Source organism: Labrus mixtus, chromosome 16, assembly GCF_963584025.1.
Source record: "Labrus mixtus chromosome 16, fLabMix1.1, whole genome shotgun sequence".
Classification (NCBI taxonomy): Eukaryota; Metazoa; Chordata; class Actinopteri; order Labriformes; family Labridae; genus Labrus; species Labrus mixtus.
The window spans coordinates 10,657,411-10,674,775 of NC_083627.1; the positions used below are offsets into that span (position 1 = coordinate 10,657,411).

Here is a 17,365-nt window from a genome sequence, read left to right on the forward strand (position 1 = left end):
CTCGGAGTTCAGCGCGGGCACCACGACTATAAAGCCAACATTAATGGAGCCCCGATACCACCACCATGGCAACATGTGACAAAAAGAGGTCCTTGTACTTTTATATAAACACACATAAATGTGAGAGTGGGATACACTCGTACCAGCATGACAATAAAGTCACAGAAAGCAGGACACATCTAATTCTTCCTCGGTGGATAAAATGTTTGTGTGTGCCAGTGTTCCCCGGACATTCTTTGCTTTAGAGAAAGAGAAAAGAGAAGGCGAGTTACAGATCTCTTTCACAATGTCTTCATTAGAAAGACTGACAGACATGAGGGACACCATGAATGTTATCCTATCTTCAACGCTGCCACAAGGTCAGTTCATATCTTTTGAATTCATGGTTTTTATATTTTTCTCAGTGACCAGCAAAGTAACTTTTTTTTTTTGAACATGTCAATTTTATGATGGGTACAAGAGGCTGTACTGATGGGGCCAGCAGTGGAAACACTGTATTGTGCAAGAGCAGCAAGCAGCACATAATTGTGTAAAAAAAAAAAACAGTTAGAAAGCTTTTTTGGCCTCGGTTCTTGGCGAGATATTTACATAGAAGTGAATCAATTGGTCGAATAAATCAATGAGGGCAACAGAGCACGCTCCAGTCTTTTCTCAGCAGTCTGTTAAACTCATCAAAGACCCGCTGCCCCTGACAACTTTTCTTTCTCCATCAACTTCTGCCCTCAGTAATAAGTCTCGTTGTGTGTTCTGTAATGGACTGGTGTTTTTTTCATCATGTGTTTCTGGGTTGGTTTCCACAGTCACCACTGGAGCCACTTGACACTGGAGTCACACAGACCAATCAAGATTCAGACTCAGACTCCAATGAAAGTCTGAAGTTGTCATTATTTCTCATGCATTTGCTCATAGTTAATCTAAGGACATTGTTATGAAACAGACTAAATACTGATGCCTCTTTATGAGCTGCAAAAGTAAACCAGACCGTCAGGAAGACGAATGCCTTCATCTACATGGTCATTTTGAATGTCTGGTGCTGCTGTCAGTGTGTCTGTGTCAGACACCCTACAGAAACAGACTTTCAAAAACATTGCCACTGCAAAGATTCATCACGAGTGACACGTGACTGCTGAACAAAGTCGGATGAGTTTTCAACAGGAAATACAACCTACAAATGTCACAGGCTAGATCAGCAAACAGATAAGACATACCAGGAGCGTCCATTTGTTATTTAATTTTTCTGTTTAATTCAGGCATTGGTCAGGTTTCTGTCTGTTGCCAGGACGACCCCAAATAAATATATATATATATAAAAAATATATGCTTTTATTTAAAGATGGGACCGTTAATAGAGTCAGAAATCGGAGAAGGAGTGGGAAATGTGATACGGGAAAGTAGCCACAAGTAGGATTCAAACCCTGACTGCTCCCTTGGAGGACTACAGCCTCCGTCCATGGGGCGCACGCAGTAACCATAGGCTACCAGCGCCCCAGACAATCAAATCTGATCTGAGAAGATAAGCCAAGTTGTTCAGGTGTTAAATCCTTCTTTTGCACAAATGTGACATGTATGTGGATTTTCTTTGAAGTAACTTTTGATCTTTTACTAATATGAGTTATACAGGTAAAATACCATTTTAACCATTTTAACCACAAACAAGTAGAGTCTGCGGGTGTTGGTCAGTGATCCCTGCTGATAAAGGGAAGAACAAAACTCTTTCACATCCAGTTTCAGTCAGCCGTGGAATTCAGATAAGAAAAAAAAAAAGTCACGTGTCGTTTCTCGTGCCTCAAATCTACCTCTGCATTTAAAAACGCACCTGTCTGCTCGCTGAATACAGCTTTCCTTTAAACCACTGTTTCATTGGATTCCACAATATGGTGACTGGATAAAACCCAGAGAGACCAATTTAAAAAGAAGAATCTTTGTTTATTTGTATTCTTAGTTATACAGACGAGGGAAAGCGGCTGTATTGAACTCCACTTTTCATTGTCTGTAATCACAAAGGAGGAAGACAAAGAAGATTTTTTTTTTAAAAATCGAATTTAAAGGACAGTGCAAAAAAAGAAAAAAAAGTGCCCGCAACTAAATATGTGCAGAGTATTCATTACACTGGTTGAGTGCGAATGGATGATCTGACTGTAGCTCCATGTTAATGTCATTACTGCCATCTGGTGGTCAACCGCAGCATTCAATACAACAACTTCAGTGAATTTTATTTTCCTTTTCCTTTATTTTGACAGGAGTATAGGCTTTAAATAACCTTACGATTCATACAAATACAATACATCATGTTCCTCCTCAGAAATGCATCGCCTGCATTCTTTCCTACCAGCATCCAGAAGGTGTTGGGACGACATTTGACACAGAAAATGTTGCACAACAAGTGAGTTTTCCACAAATAGTAACACTCTTGTTAGGTTAGCTACTGATTGACAGTGAGGGTGTACAAGTGTGCATGGTTATTTGGATCATTGCATTTTCGTGCAGCTATTGCCATCAGGTTAAAATGTGGTTTTTAATATAATACTTGTCACATAAAAGTTGCATTTGGGATACCAAAAAACCCACGACTTTCCACCTGAGAACAAACCAACAGTCACCTTTACAAACGTGTAAGTGGATCTGTCAAAGTGAGCAAAGTAAAACAGTCCTACAGTACAGAGGTGAGAACAGGTATTAATGTTGATACAAACTGAAGAGCAGGAATTCAAGGTTTAACAGATTCAATCATTAGCTGTGGCTCCATTTAGGGGCCTCATCCTCTGGAGGGAAAATTTAAAGACCTATTATGTCACAGCAGCACACTGAGGGCTTTCCAAGCAACGACCTCCAGTTTTGAAAAAAGAAGCCAATGGAAAAAAAACTTGCAGTTCCCCGAGTATCCACTTGAGGCCAGCAGAAAGAGCCCAATAAGAAACAAACAAATCCTTTCAAAGATGACCGAAATAAACATGTTTACAGTCTGGCTTGTAACTCGTCCATTTTGAGGATATTAGGGCGAAGAATCATTCATAAAAAGGGGCGTGGCTGATCTGATTGACGGGCTTAAGGCCCGCCTCAGCTCCAAACCTCTACTGTTACTAGATTGACCGAAAGATATTTTGAGACAGCATTTCCATTATTTAAGTTGACAGCCATCTCTACTTCAGAAACCAAAAGGTTACATCACTGAGAGTATGTCCATGTTTTATACACAGTCTATGGGGCTGTCCTATTCAAAAGGCTCCTTTTAACAAATTCGTTCCCCAGCCAACAAAGGATCCATCAGCTGCATCATGGCTCAACATATCCTACAATTCATTGTACAATTCTACAATTCACTTAGCAGATGCTTTTATCCAAAGCGACGTACATCAGAGAGTAAGTACAACACAAGCAAAGATCTAGAAAAGAGGGAACAATGTCAGTAAGAGCAAACGAACAGCTTTGAGTCCGATTGGACACACAGGTGCTGACAGGCATTGCACAGAGGCAAAGCACAACATTGACTGCAGTTCTTGAGAGCTCTAATCAGTATAGAAATTCAAACGTTAGTTAAGTTAGCTGGAACCGGTGCAGCAGTCGAGGTTTCAAGAAAACAGGGGCGGCGCTTAGTAACGAACAGCTGGTGATGCGAACGACAAATCCTCTGACGGTCTCAGCCAGAGCAGTCTGCACAGGCTACGAAGTCTGGATCCTTTGTAGGCTGGGGTCCTTCAGAGGATGCGACCCCTGAATTGAGACACAGCTATTGTGTGACATTATTAACACAAGAGGAAGTGGAGCAGCACGGTAATGGACATTACTCCCTCACCTTAGTTACACATACTTATTCAGGAATCAAAATCACACCTTTCCACCTCTCAGGTGTATCTGTGACAGAGTGGATGAAAATAAATAAAAACTATACACTATAGTCATTATCATGCAGACGCATTCCCTGCCAACAATAAAGAACAGAAATCTGAACACTGATGCAACTGATACATGTTTAAAATACTGTGCTCTGGTCGCCCAATTAAAGGGAAACTCCACCCGAAACAGAACTCACATGTGTTTCCCAACGAAAGAACATCAAAGATAATTAAACACAGAAGGCTGTGACGATAACATCTTGTGACAGTTTTGGAATTGATCTATCAACCATGACTAGCAAACCTTATAGACCCTTACACCTTTGTTAGGGACAGTAAAAATGTTAATATGAGAGCCTAAATCAATGTTTCTCAACTGGTGGGTCAGGACCCAAAAGTGGGTCGCAGAGCCATTTTCAGTGGGTTGCTAATGTGTGCCTGGAAAAAAATACTGTGTCAAAAAAAAAGTCTATGAAACGCTTTTCCAAAATGTATGTTTTGTTTCTTGGTTCTGTCTCGTTGTATTACTGTCTGATGTCCAATTTTTCATTGAACAAATCTTATTGGTTGAAAAATATCTGAAATTTGTGTTGCGATTTTTATTGAAGGAGCTGGTGGTGGGTTCTGAGGCTAGACCAGTTGAGAGCCACTGGCCTAAATGAATGAGGTGAATCTTCAGATTAAAGAAACTTCAGTCTCTGAGTGATGGAAATCTAATCAGCATGATGGAAGAAATCCGGAGCCCAACTTTCTTTTCCATATACTGGAGATATAGTGAAGCAGCAACAATTGCCAGACTTACATCTGTACTTATTTGCAGATATTTGTCAATACAGATGAATCAGAAGCTTTATTGTTGTCAGATGATAGCTGGTTCTGGGATTGCTGAAGACATGACTATACTTGGACTACAAATGGAAACCAACACGCCTTTTCCTGTAGCTTGTCATCCGTCTTTTCGACCAAAGGACTTTGATATGAGAATAAGCTTTCAGGTATAAATGGAAAAATGTCCCTCATATCCTGGAAAGAGCTCCATGGATGCTATAACGTCTTCCATTATTCACTGCCTATCTGTATTACTATGACATCATCAGTACAAACTGTCCCTGTGCTGTACAGCTTTAGGAGAAAAACGGTCTCAGGATCACACTATAAACGAAGCCCCCACAATGTTATAGAAATAACACATGTGAGTTCTATATATTTGGGATGGACGTTACCTTTAGAAGCAACTTTCATCCATACAGTTTCTCAGCTCCCTTGATACATCCAATCAAATGTTTTTTTTTTTCAATATTCAGTGTATCTGGCATGCTGCTAGACTTCCTGTTTTACATGTAAATCATCAGAAAGACAAATGGCCCAATCAGTACCAGTGTCTCCAGCTGCATCCTTTTCCAGCATAATAAACGCCATCCATTCTATTTTCACATCAAACTGAGCACACACATACATTATCTTTGTGATTGTCATCCTCATTCACAATATCAAGACCCAGCAGTTTCAGAAAACCAATGAATAATATTTAAAAAAAAACGAGTCCTAACAACTTGAATCATGACTGTTTTACAGCATGCAAGCTTCAAACAAAGTCAGTGCAAAGGGGTAAAGCTGGCATCTTTGTCGTCCCCAGATTTGGAGATGGGGCCAGCGTCCAGAGAGGTAGGGGAAACAGGGACATCAAAGACCGGGTTGGGAATATGCAACGCTTCTCGTTTGCTTTTCTTTGACCGAGTCTTGGTGTGACGTGGCAGAGAGTTCTCTCTGTGAGTGGTACGACGGGCCCCGCAACTCGTGGAGACCTCAGGTGAGGGATCAGGGTTTAGTGCGGGGCTGATGTCCGGGCAGGTATGAGCTGTCTGAGGTTTCCCCTGAGGACAGGACGTGGAGATGAGCGGCGAGCGTGTGGCTGACTCCAGCAGACCTTTAGTTCCCTGTGTGCACTAAAGAGGCACGAGAGAGAGAGATGAGGGGGGGGGGGGGGGGGGGAGACAAGAACCAATGAGACGAGCAAGTGAGAGTAAAAGGGCAAACAGCAGGGTGTTAAATCACTTCAGTGAATGCAGCTAATGCTTCTTAGGATGATTTAAGGGTAAGCTGGGAGTGCAAGCAGGTCGAACGAGTGATCCGAAGCAAGGGAATGCAAAGTTTACTGCCATTAATCTGCATGTGGAGGCACAGTATGAAACATCAGAGCACTTTGTCTGATTTAGTAGGACTGAGTTAAAAAAATAGTATCATAGATGAATCCAGAAATTCAGTATTTGAGAGTAATACAGGCTGGTGGCTTGCAAAGGAGAAATTCAAAGGTTAAATTGTGAATATAAAGTAGCACATGCCAAGATATTCTGACCTTTAGTTCCCACTATGTCCTTCATAATACAGTGAATCCTACACTTCCCAGGATGCAACTCATCTGTGCGTCGTAAGAGCCTGCCTACCTGGCTAATATCTAAGTGTTTCTAACTCAATACCACCATGTTCATTCTTTTTTTTTTCTAATAACAGAAGTCTAAATCCATGTTGGAGTTACTAAGCCAAAACAAAAAAACAAGTTCAACTCTGTAAAATAAAAATTAACTTAATGTGGAAATAAAGAGGAATAAATTAGGGCCCGACCGATGTAGGATATTTAGGACCAATACCGATATCGATATTAGGGAGAGAAAATATCATGAGATATAGGTATAGATATATACATTTTTTGTATTGATCCCTCAAATGCAGTAATCAAACACTTGTGGAAAAGATATAAATTTATAAAGAAAAGATGGTCAGTCAATTTGAAAGTAACTGAGCATTTACGCTTGTCACCGCTCAACACTCAGGAGACGATAATGCTTGTTGTAATCATTATAGCGCCCTCTGCTGGTGAAAGAGAACTTCTAGTTGATTAGAACAAACTCAGTTGAAAGGCTATTTGACTGGTGAATAAATCTAGTAACATTGGCGTATATCTGTGGTAAAATTAGCAGATACCAATAGTCACTTGACAAGCTGATATTATCAGCTGGCCGATTAATCGGTCGAGCTATAGAATAAGTACATGTGTACACTTCACACAAGTGTATCAATAGAAATTGGATGTGGATATAGACACAATATTATTATTTTTATGTTTTGAATATCCTTTTTTTCCTTCCTATTGTTTTCCATTGAGGGCCAATGTCCTCATTAATGTCTTTTATTAATTATATTTAATGTCTACTCTATGGCTCTACCACTTCTCGATATAGTAGATACAAAGAATCACAGTTCTAAATAAATATTCCTAAAGGCAATTTTCTATCTGAACAGCACCTTTCAAAAATACAAGTCATAAAGGTTTGAAGACTAGGTAGAAAAAAATACATAAGGTAGAGCGAATAAATGACGAAGACATTGACAAACATAAATAGGAATTTGTTAATAATGCCTTTTTAAACTGCATCATTACATTCTTCCTCTCTGACCATGTCCTGAATTCATTTATGAATGCTGCCTCAATAAAAACACATTTTGCAGAAAGTAAAATTCTGGCCAATCTTATGTCTTTTTTTCCAAAGTTAAATCAAACGCAGTTGAGTTGAATTGTTAAGGACTTCACTTCACAGCTATACACTGTGTATTCATCGTACATACAGAACATCCTGTATTGGGTTTGAGCCATAAATACACACATGTACTGTACAATGTGAATTAATTTTACATAACGTACATCATGTACTGTGTTGAATTATGCAATACATTTAATATTGCATAATTCAGTGTGTGAATAAAGCCATGCAGCAGCCAGCCAAGAGGACATGCAGCCACGGCAGGACAGAGACTCTCTTCCCCTATCACTGAGCCGGCTTACCAAACTCAAGCATCACTTCACTTCCTGCACTAACAGAGGCTAATCAGCCAGTACAGGACACCGCAAAGTCCAGACACTTCTCCTCCTGGCGTTGTTGGCAGGACACAGGTGCAGACAGACCACATACAGGACAGGAAGTTAGGGCCGGGTGAACTGACACACAGGGAGAGACTCTGATAGTTGATAGTTGTAGACTCCGACAAGTAAAATTGGGACGGAGTGGAACCAATCAAGGAAAATTAATTCACATTCAAGGATGATGAATTAAATGGATAGACATGCATGTTTTTAATTCAATTCATTCAACTTAGATACTGACAAATTAGGAAAGTTGCCTTAAAAAAGGATGTTAAAATAAACAAATGACACAAAGGCATGAAGTGAAAAGTTGAGATTGGCCTGGTTTTTATGAATAGTTTGACAATTTGATCTTTTATATGAACAAAAATATGACACCATGAGACAGGAGGAAGGGAACCAACATAATAAAAACAAGGAAATGAAAAAGACTTCCTCATTGCTTTCCCAGTGACAAGACAAAATATAAAAATACGATCTTTACACAGTCACAACAAAAAACAATTTTATTTGTTATTTTGGTGTAAACTAATACGAGCTGTGTGTTTGCTAAATTGCTGAACAGCTGCTACTCTACAGCTTCATGAGAGTACAGTGGCTCAGACTGTAACTCTATCCAAACCACAGTTAGCTGTTGTAAACACAAGTTGCTGTTGCTACTATCAAGGCATCCCTTAAAATCCCTTTATGTATCAGAGAGAACAACACGAGAGCTGCTCTGCTCCTGAGGAGGACGAGCTGGAAAAAGCAACTTCAGCTCTCTTCCTTTGTAATAAAATCATCCTGAGAGAACGTACTGCAAAATAAACTTAATAACTTAATACTGGGGCGTAGAATGTGATAATATAAATAATACATAGTGAACAGTATCACCGAGGAAAGGTTTTTTAATGTATGTATTTTGCTTATAAAGTTAAAATGTGACAAGGAAGACAAACTTTCAATATTACTGCAGGGTGCAAGAAAACAAATATAAGGAGGAAGGATTATTTTACATCCTGAGAACAAATATAAAAAAAAATATTCCTTCTCTGTTTTCTTGTACCTGGCATTAACTCTCAAAGTTGATTCTTGATATTTTTACTTTAGTCGCAAAGTTGTTAAATTCAATGATTGAACTCATAACGATGTTTCCTGCTGCACAGCCTCAGTCCTCTTCTGTCTGTTTTCATTGAGAAGGAGAAACATTAGAAGTCACCTGATTTGTTCATATCCATGAGGTGAAGTTTAACTTTCAGAAAACATGAGGACTGATTAACCCTTGTGTTTCAATACTTCACATGATATTGATCCTAACAGTCAATAGCCTTAGCTTATTAAAAACTCGATAGCCTTGAAAAAACACCTGCTAACCCCTCGACATTTGTCTCATTAACCTGTACATAAATATCTTAAACACCTACATAAACCAACCACCAAGGTTTGCCAACATTTTATATAAATATCTATATTTTATGAAGAGCTTGAACTTTTTTTGTCCATAAAAATAAAGTTGTAAAGAGAAACTTGAAGGGAGAATTGTTTCAGACCTACCATTAATGACAAACTCAATAAAAACACGTTATCTGTGAGTTGAAAAGGTTTCAGTACTTTAAGTGGCTTGTGTTTAGAAATCGCTAATGTATTAGCTTCAGAACAAAAAAAAAACCTTCAACCTGAAAGCTTATACAAATGGAGCTCATATGCACAACTTAACAACCTTTTAAATGATAAGTGCTCCTCTCACATCGAGGTAACTCCACAATACTTAGGGATAAAACCCATTCACAACAGACAGAGACTCAGTCAGGACTACAGCAGGTAACACGACTTCTGTCAGGCAGAGGAACGGGTTTGATGGGAATTGAGGGGTGCAGGAATTGGGGAGGGGGACTCCTGCAAGCCAAAAGCCAGCTGAGAATATCCTCCTACCACATTTATCTCGCTTTTAGTGGCCTGGGTGGGCAGCTCGATGTCCACACTCGCCGTCTGGACAGACTCATCCGAGGGCAGGAAACCTCGTCTGTCAATCAAGCTGAAACAAACGGAGACAAAGAAGTCATTAGGATGTATTTCTGTTCCTCTTTAGTCTCAATATCACATAAACCCTGAGTGCTGTATGTAAGGTACATGTTTTTAGACAAAAAGTAATCTTACACATCCAAAAAGTACACGTGGCGCTGACGGACCGCGGCACGCACAGAGTATGTGTGAATTGGGGGTTAGAGCTGCATATAAATGTAGGACAATTAAGAGGGGTTGTCTCTTGTTAACCGCCTGTTTCTGATGGCCTTGTTCTCTCAGAAGTATCAAAGTATACAGTATAAATAAAGCCAGATGGAAGAGAGAATTTGCTTCATGCATTGTCGTCTTCAGTATAATGGGATACACATGAGGTCACAAGAGTTTTACCTTTGACCCACAATTGTTATCGGTTCAGTTTTGAGTCCAACATGGACAGGTTCTTACAGAGAAGCGGTTATCCTTCTACACATTTGTACAAAAATGTTTTATAATTTTTGTTTCAAGTCTTCGGTTTTGACCTTTGAACATCAAAATCTAATCGAGTCCTCCTCAGGCACAGGTGAACATTTTGGACGTTGCTGAGAAATTGCATTCACAAGTATGAGAACGGTATGAGACAGAAGTACTAACTCACAGATATCGCAAAATTAGGTGTAAAAAAAGAAGAGGGTGCATACCGGTAGGTTTCATGGTATATGTGAGATTTGAGACTGACCTGGGCGGCATGGGTCCACAGAGCACAGCACAGCAGTTGATAAAGATGTTTTTATGGCTGTATGGGTTGGTGACATCTTCTCCACCCTTCCCTGACCAGGAGCCTTTAATCTGGGATGGACAAGACATAAAAAATTATTCATGTGCAATACGTCATGTTTTTGTTTTCTTTGCATTTCTTGAATTGTATTGAACTGTTATGATAAAGAAACATGTAAATATTCCTTTCAAAGCTTCTATTATTGTGATGTAGCAGATTCCCTTCAAATCAGTACTCACGTCTTCATTAGTGGTGAGGTTGGAAGCAACAAGGTAAGTATGGAAGCCTGAGAGGCCCAAGATGGACCAGACTGAGAAGAAACATATCACCAGCTCCACTGCAGTGAAAGGTTGGGTCAAAGAACACAAGAGTTTATTAAAGGGGAAAGAAACAAATACTAACTGGTAGTGTTATGTTGCTTAAAGTAATCTCTAAGACAGTCGTGATTAAAGGATATCTGCCAGGACTCTCTTGCAGAGCAAACACCAGGCCTTTTCCTCCTTGGGCCCCTGAAAGAGAGGAAACACACTTACTCATGAAAGAAAAGTGTGATTCAGCAGTTTCGGTTAATTTGCTTGGTGTGGGAGCAATAATACAAGAGTCAAGCTCAAGTGAGTTTACTTTATTGTGACTCTCTCAGGGCTACTTGATGGGTGGAGAAAAACACTCTGGCAAGGGGCCAAATGGGAACGACACAATAAAACACAAACCAGCCAATTAAACTCATCTGTTTTGATTTTATGAAGAGTAAGAGTTGTGCATAATATTTATAATAAGAGGCGTCGCTGATCTGACGGTTAGGAGTGTTGTAGCTGTTTGCCAGGAGGCTTAAGGCCCACTTCAGCTACCCCTCTTTGTCTGTTTCTAGGTTGACTGAAATTTGGTTTGAGACAGTGTTTCCAGTATAGCGACCACCATTGTTGAGCACCAGAAACCAAAGGGTGCTGAGCCTACATCCATGTTTTACACAGTCTATAGTATCTGTATATGAATAACACACTTTCTGTAGATTGTTACATTTCCTGTGTTTTTTCATATCACAATATAAATAATGCAGGAAAAAAAGATGCATCAATCTAAGTTTTTATAAAATATTATGTAGCCTAATATGAACCTGAGAAAAAATAAAACTCACTCAGTGAGAGGTGTGTGGTCACGCAGCCGAAGATAAACGCCGTCAGGAAGGACAGGGACACGATGAAGGTGTAGAAGAAACGGTAGTTGCGTTTTCCCACACAGTTTCCCACCCAGGGGCAATGATGGTCGAATCGCTCTGAGAGACAAATGCATGCAAAGAAGACTTTAGAATTAGTTGGAAGACAGTCAATTTATTTAAAATATATTTGAAGGAGAGCTGTAAAGGTCTGGGATTCAAGCACGTGTCCAACCTGAACCGGAGTGATGAAGTGATGCTCACTCGGCCCTGTGAGCTCTCTATTCATAAATGATCTTGGGTAAATGTCAGAGTGGCGGTGTGTGTTGCAGCTCACCCACACAGTTGTCACACAGGCTGCAGTGGGAGGTGCGTGGAGGTCGGAACATCTTGCAGGTGAAGCAGTACTTAAGCTTCACCACCTGCTGGTTGATGACGACCTCCTTCGTGCGCGGTGGAGGCCGATAGCTGCTGTTTCCAGTGGTGTCTACAGAGAGGAAGGAGAAACAACAGAATTAAATCAATCAGCTTCACGGACCAATTCATCAAAGGCTATGATGGTTGGCCTTTCATTATAAGCACCTCAACACCTATCTATATTCTGCTCTGCAAGGCTTTATTACTTTGAATTCATCTGAATTTGACACCAGCCCTGACAAATAAAGTTATTCACACAAAGGTGTTTCTGCTCATTTATCACAGGTTTCTGTTTCAGATGACAAAGGTTTTTGGATTTTATAAAATTATGTTTGGCTCTATGCTAGGCCAGGCTGCAGCCTTAACAACCATCAGACCATCAAATAAAATGTCCAACAAAATCCTCCAATATAAAGAAGGGTTTATCAAACAACAGTAACCATGATGCCACAGTTCTGTGAGATTAGCCAGTGAGCTGGCATGCATAATTTGAACCTAGCTTAACATTCATGGTTATACTGTTCTTGATTATATTAACTATATCTAATTAAGTCTTCCCAAATCAAAGTTATGCTAGTTGAGCTACTCAATTTAGACTTTTAGATCCCTTTTCCCCTCAGTTCAGTTCATAACTCTCATGTTTTACCTTAAAGGTGAACATTATTCAGTCTCGAGAAGCTCTAGCTATCTACTAACAAAACTTTTCCATCTATGGACCCCAGGGTGATGCTAGCTTGGCTCGCAGCCCCATATTTAACACCTACCGGTATTTGTTATATGAGAGGTGAGACCTATGTGGGTAATAAAGCTCCCAGTAAAACTCTTATCAATGATGAATAGTTGATATTCTTAAACTCTGCTCAGAGCACATTGAAGCAGTTAATGAACAAAAGTTCAGAAATTCGACCGACAACATGCAAATGTCCTCTTCTGAAATTTCAAACAGAAGGCATTTGGGAGTAACATTTTCAACCATTTTTATCTTGCTATGCCAATTTTTATCTTTTTTTTTTATCAAATATTAATTCAGCCTATGTTACTTTTTTCAGACATGTGTCCAATAAAACCAAATATCTAAAGAAATTACTGAAACGAAAGTTGGTAGGTATATTTTAGGACTTCTGTCAGAGCCTTTGTTCCAAAAAAAAACTGAAAAACAGCAGCACTGTTTGCTAATAAGAACACCTTACATCAACACAGCATAAACTTTGGTCGGTCATTTGAAGGAGTTCAGGTTCACACGGAGCCCACTTTAGACGCTGATGACATCACAATGAAGCATGTCAGATGAAAGAGATGCAGTTGGAAAGACTTTACAGAATTGATGTACTGCTCTGTACTGAGAAACAGGGACAGCTTGGGATAACAAATCTCCCAGTCCAGTCCAAGTTTCAGAAGCCAAGTTAACTCTTTCCAGAAAAAAATGCTCTAACGGATGCTTATAGACATTCATTACACTGAGTCAAGTCTTTCACAGATTCTAATTTGGACTTTTAAGGCGTCAAAGGCTTTATCTTCATTGACTGAACTAGCAACACAAGAACTTCCCCCGTTAGAAACGCCGTATGTTACAGCTTTAGAGTAAAAAACCAGAGGCTCAAAAAACCAAACCTTCAATATCAGCTCTGAAGTTAAATGCACCATTAGACAATACTACACATAGTATGTCTTTAGAGTTTAACATCAGTGAATGGAGGGAGGAAAAGAGGGTGACTTTTTAATAAGTATGCTGGGCTTAAAGGAAGAATGTGCAACATTTTACACGTAAATAAAGCAGAAATCAAGTAAATCATCTGTAAATGTCTCTCTGAGTCATGACTGTCTACAATGAGTGAGAATTGTGTGTCGTCCTGGCAGCGTTGTCTTAGCTGTGTTTACATGGACAAGACGGCCGGGTTCTCTACTTGTGTAATAAAGCTGTTTTAGTCAAGCACTAGAGAAAAGAAGAATAACATACTCACTGCTTATTCGGATGGAGCGTTTTTAGATCATGGTCATTCTGTGGCAATTTATGTGCAATGTGAAGCAACAAGCTAACTAAATTGTGCTAACACAACAGGCCACAGGCAGTTTGTTTTGGTTTCATGCTGGTGCTCATGGGCGAGATCTACTGGATCCAAAAGTCACTCATTCTTCCTTAAAGCAGTTTTAGTTCAGGATCGTTGTTTTTTCAAAGAAATAGAAATACCATATAAAGTTAAGTGTCCCTGGTATTCTAAATTCCTTGGTGGGAAGGTCCCTTTGGTTGAAACTACGGATGTTACTAGGGACCAATCTCATGGCCAGTTAAGCTCAAAATAAATTCAGACTATCTGACTAGCCTAAAGTTAAGTAAACAGTAAAAAATTGAGCACAATTTGTTTAATCATAGCGTCTGTGGGTAAAGAATGTCAGATTGGTTTGCTGAGTGTGGCTACTGATAGCTAGTCATGTTAAAAATCAGGACTGTTAACCTGGCAAAAATTATACCAATTATATCCAGTTACCGTGTTATAGATCACTACACAATTCCTGGTATTGGAATCAATACTGAGAAGGAACAATAGTATTGGAAATCTCTAATTAGCATTTGACATCAGTAAACATCTAAAGTGTGGTGCTAGTGTATAATGTAAGGTTAATAGGAGCTACATAGAGTAAGCAGTTTTTTTTTCGAAAACACTTTGTTCAGAGGGGCTGCAAGCTGAGCTGCCACTAACAGCAGCAAAGGTTTTCTTACTCTCCCCTTCTTAAGATTCCATCAGTTTTCATTGTTTCAAAGGTTTTCACAGGGGACCCTAATTATCTGCAGAGGTCTACCCTCAAAAGCTAACAGCCACAGTCGTAAGAACCCTGAATAAAAATGATATGATATGATACTGGACGTCAAAACCAAAAGCACTACAAACAAAGCAGCATAGTCCTGACCCACATATTATTGAGTTTGCACTTACCAATCTGTTTTTCGATCTCTGCAGCCTCATCTGGTGTTGCTCTGGGCAGGATGCCCGGGTCAGTGAAGCTGGTCTGGAGCAGGGTGATGACCACAAATATAAACAAGCCACCACCAATAAATGGGATGCAGCTTGTCAGGTGTTTGACCAGGAAGGGGCAGCTATAATATGAGACATGCAGAGAGAAAGAGAAGGACTTATGAGGGTATGCTAATCATTTCAAAAGCTGGAGCACCGAGCCCAGCTGTCTCACACAACTCAGCCTACTTTTCAGATCCACTTGGGAGTCTGTTTAAATTAACACTCAGCTCCTTTAATCACCATCTGACTCTCTAAAGATGGAGCACACTTCTCAGAACACAGTAATATAGACATCTTTCCAAAAAAAAAAGTCAATTCAACGTTGGAAAAACATGATGAGACATAGAAGGCTCTGACACATAAGCTTTATAAAAACCTTAGCAGACATTATGACCTCTGAAGTTTTAAACTGAATTGTGCGTTTGTTGAAGATCAATTAGGACCTGATTTTGTGAAAGCTTAGATGTACAAAAATGATGTCCTCTGCACAATAAAGGCACTTTATATTTAATTTAATATACAACCAGTCATGTACTCAACCCACTGTAAAAAGATGGGACCAATAGAGATCTGACGGCCACCTTTTGTGAATCCCTACTAGACTACAGTATGGAATCTGACCCTTTAAAGCCAAGTATTAGTCAAGAAATTGCTTCTGAAACTGCTTGATTGAGTTAAATAAATGATGTCATCAGGGCCTACTCTGAATTTAAGCATAGATATCATAAACCAAAATATAGCCTTCATTTAAGAACATTAACATTCATTTAGATGGTTTGACTCTGTGGAAGCTGGTTTTGATCTTTCACATATCATAGTATGATGTCAACACTGAACTCACAGTGATATAACCTATTATGAAACATGAACTCACTCAAATACAAAGAATAATCCACATGTGACGAGAATAAGGCCCAGGGTGAGGGGCAGGACCCCACCCTGCCGGGCCACTATAATCCGTCCATCACAGTAGAAGCGGTTCTTCCCGGGGAAAACTTCCCACTTTCTCCTCGGTCTTTTCGGCTCCTCTCTCTTTTCTCCTTCTTCTTCCTCTTCTTGGAGATGGGGTGCAGGTGGAGGTGGAGGGGTTTGAGTCGGAAGTGCCTGCGGGTCGATTTGTTGATACTCGCAGTTTTTCATGGTTGACAATGGAGTTTTTTGGGGGTGCCGTGTCCCTATCCCGACGACCAGGGCATAAGTCCAGCGACCGACAGCATCACCGACGTCCGAGTGTGAGGCTGATGTCAGGTGAAAATGTCGTCATGTCTTGTAGGGAACAAGCGAGTCCTTCACTGTGGGTTATTCGGTTGTAAACAAACCTAAAGACGATCCCAGGTGTCGAAATTACACCCCAGTTTCTTCCCATGCCTCTTCATTAATTCCTCGTAGAGACTGTCACCATAGTAACGTCATCCAGCTGCGGACAATTTAATACCAGAGGACCCACTGCTAGCAGGTTAGCTTACTCGTTTTGCACATAATATCCAACCTTTTTCCTAAATCTCAAAAAGGTCCTACGTGCAGATATTAGAGGAAGCACTTGTTAAGTTTTTTTTTTTAAATATATATTGCTCTCCTACCAAGAGTCCTGACACATACTGGTGACTGATATTTTTGTTGTGCTGAAAACGCTTCTTCCTCCGTCCTAACAAATTAGTTGTTATCAAATTTAACACACGTGTATTTCCGGTTTTCTTTCAAAATACATCTCGTTTAATACATACCTCTTTAGGTATGTTTGTGATAATATTACTTAAAACGTTTAATTATTACGTTTTAAATTAAATTTAAATTAAATTAAATTTAAAAAAATTTAAAAGTCTTCTAGTCTCAAATAAACAATATCCGGTAAAACGGAGACCACTTTCGGACACATTATGCAGAATAACAAAGCGTGACATTTTCAGAGTTTAATAAAAGAAAACAATTCGTAGTCCTGGTATTTTAATTGCACATTAAACACATTAAAGTTTTAGTCTTAATTTGAGTTTCGCCAGCGGAAGCGTAACAACTTAAATGTAATGATAACAATCTTTGAATCCTAAAGTTAGTTTGAGTGTCGCTATTTAATAATTACTTTTTACTTGTTAAAAATCTAAATTTATAACGACAGGAACCATATTGTTTCTCTAAATCTAAATTTAAAAAAAGCTGTTCATATTACATGTTAGCTAATGAGATATTGATTTATTATTGTAGTCTGTACTTGGTGTGGTGTATTTGACATTCATTTGTGGTCATAAATAAATATTTATTTATTTATATTTATGT

At 39.4% G+C, this 17,365-nt stretch overlaps 1 protein-coding gene across 5 annotated transcripts; it reads right to left on the bottom strand.

Moving 5' to 3' along the window:
- Positions 1-2,206: 2,206 nt before the first annotated feature.
- On the bottom strand, positions 2,207-16,755 carry zdhhc18b (zinc finger DHHC-type palmitoyltransferase 18b). 5 transcript variants are annotated; one of them, XM_061058934.1, is made up of 10 exons: positions 15,969-16,385; positions 15,014-15,174; positions 12,001-12,150; positions 11,646-11,783; positions 10,975-11,019; positions 10,750-10,859; positions 10,472-10,581; positions 9,664-9,766; positions 7,675-7,759; positions 5,640-5,779 (listed from the first exon to the last, which is right to left on the bottom strand). In XM_061058934.1, exons 1-9 carry the CDS (start codon positions 16,232-16,234, stop codon positions 7,718-7,720), a joined length of 1,125 nt encoding a protein of 374 aa, XP_060914917.1. In that variant the 5' UTR covers positions 16,235-16,385; the 3' UTR covers positions 5,640-5,779; positions 7,675-7,717. The 5 variants fall into 5 exon arrangements, with proteins under 5 accessions (XP_060914915.1, XP_060914914.1, XP_060914913.1 ...); XM_061058932.1 differs by lacking the exons at positions 7,675-7,759; positions 15,969-16,385 and adding an exon at positions 16,675-16,755 and having other exon boundaries at positions 2,207-5,779; XM_061058931.1 differs by lacking the exons at positions 7,675-7,759; positions 15,969-16,385 and adding an exon at positions 16,414-16,599 and having other exon boundaries at positions 2,207-5,779.
- Between the last annotated feature and the right edge of the window lie 610 nt (positions 16,756-17,365).

Excerpts from the sequence above, each read along its gene's own strand:
- zdhhc18b (XM_061058930.1), bottom strand. The coding sequence starts at position 16,234 with ATGAAAAACTGCGAGTATCAACAAATCGACCCGCAGGCACTTCCGACT. Across the intron at positions 11,784-12,000 it reads CCTGTGTGACAACTGTGTGG|AGCGATTCGACCATCATTGC; the intron begins GTGAGCTGCAAC and ends TTTGTCTCTCAG. Across the intron at positions 9,767-10,471 it reads TGTGGACCCATGCCGCCCAG|CTTGATTGACAGACGAGGTT; the intron begins GTCAGTCTCAAA and ends CGTTTGTTTCAG.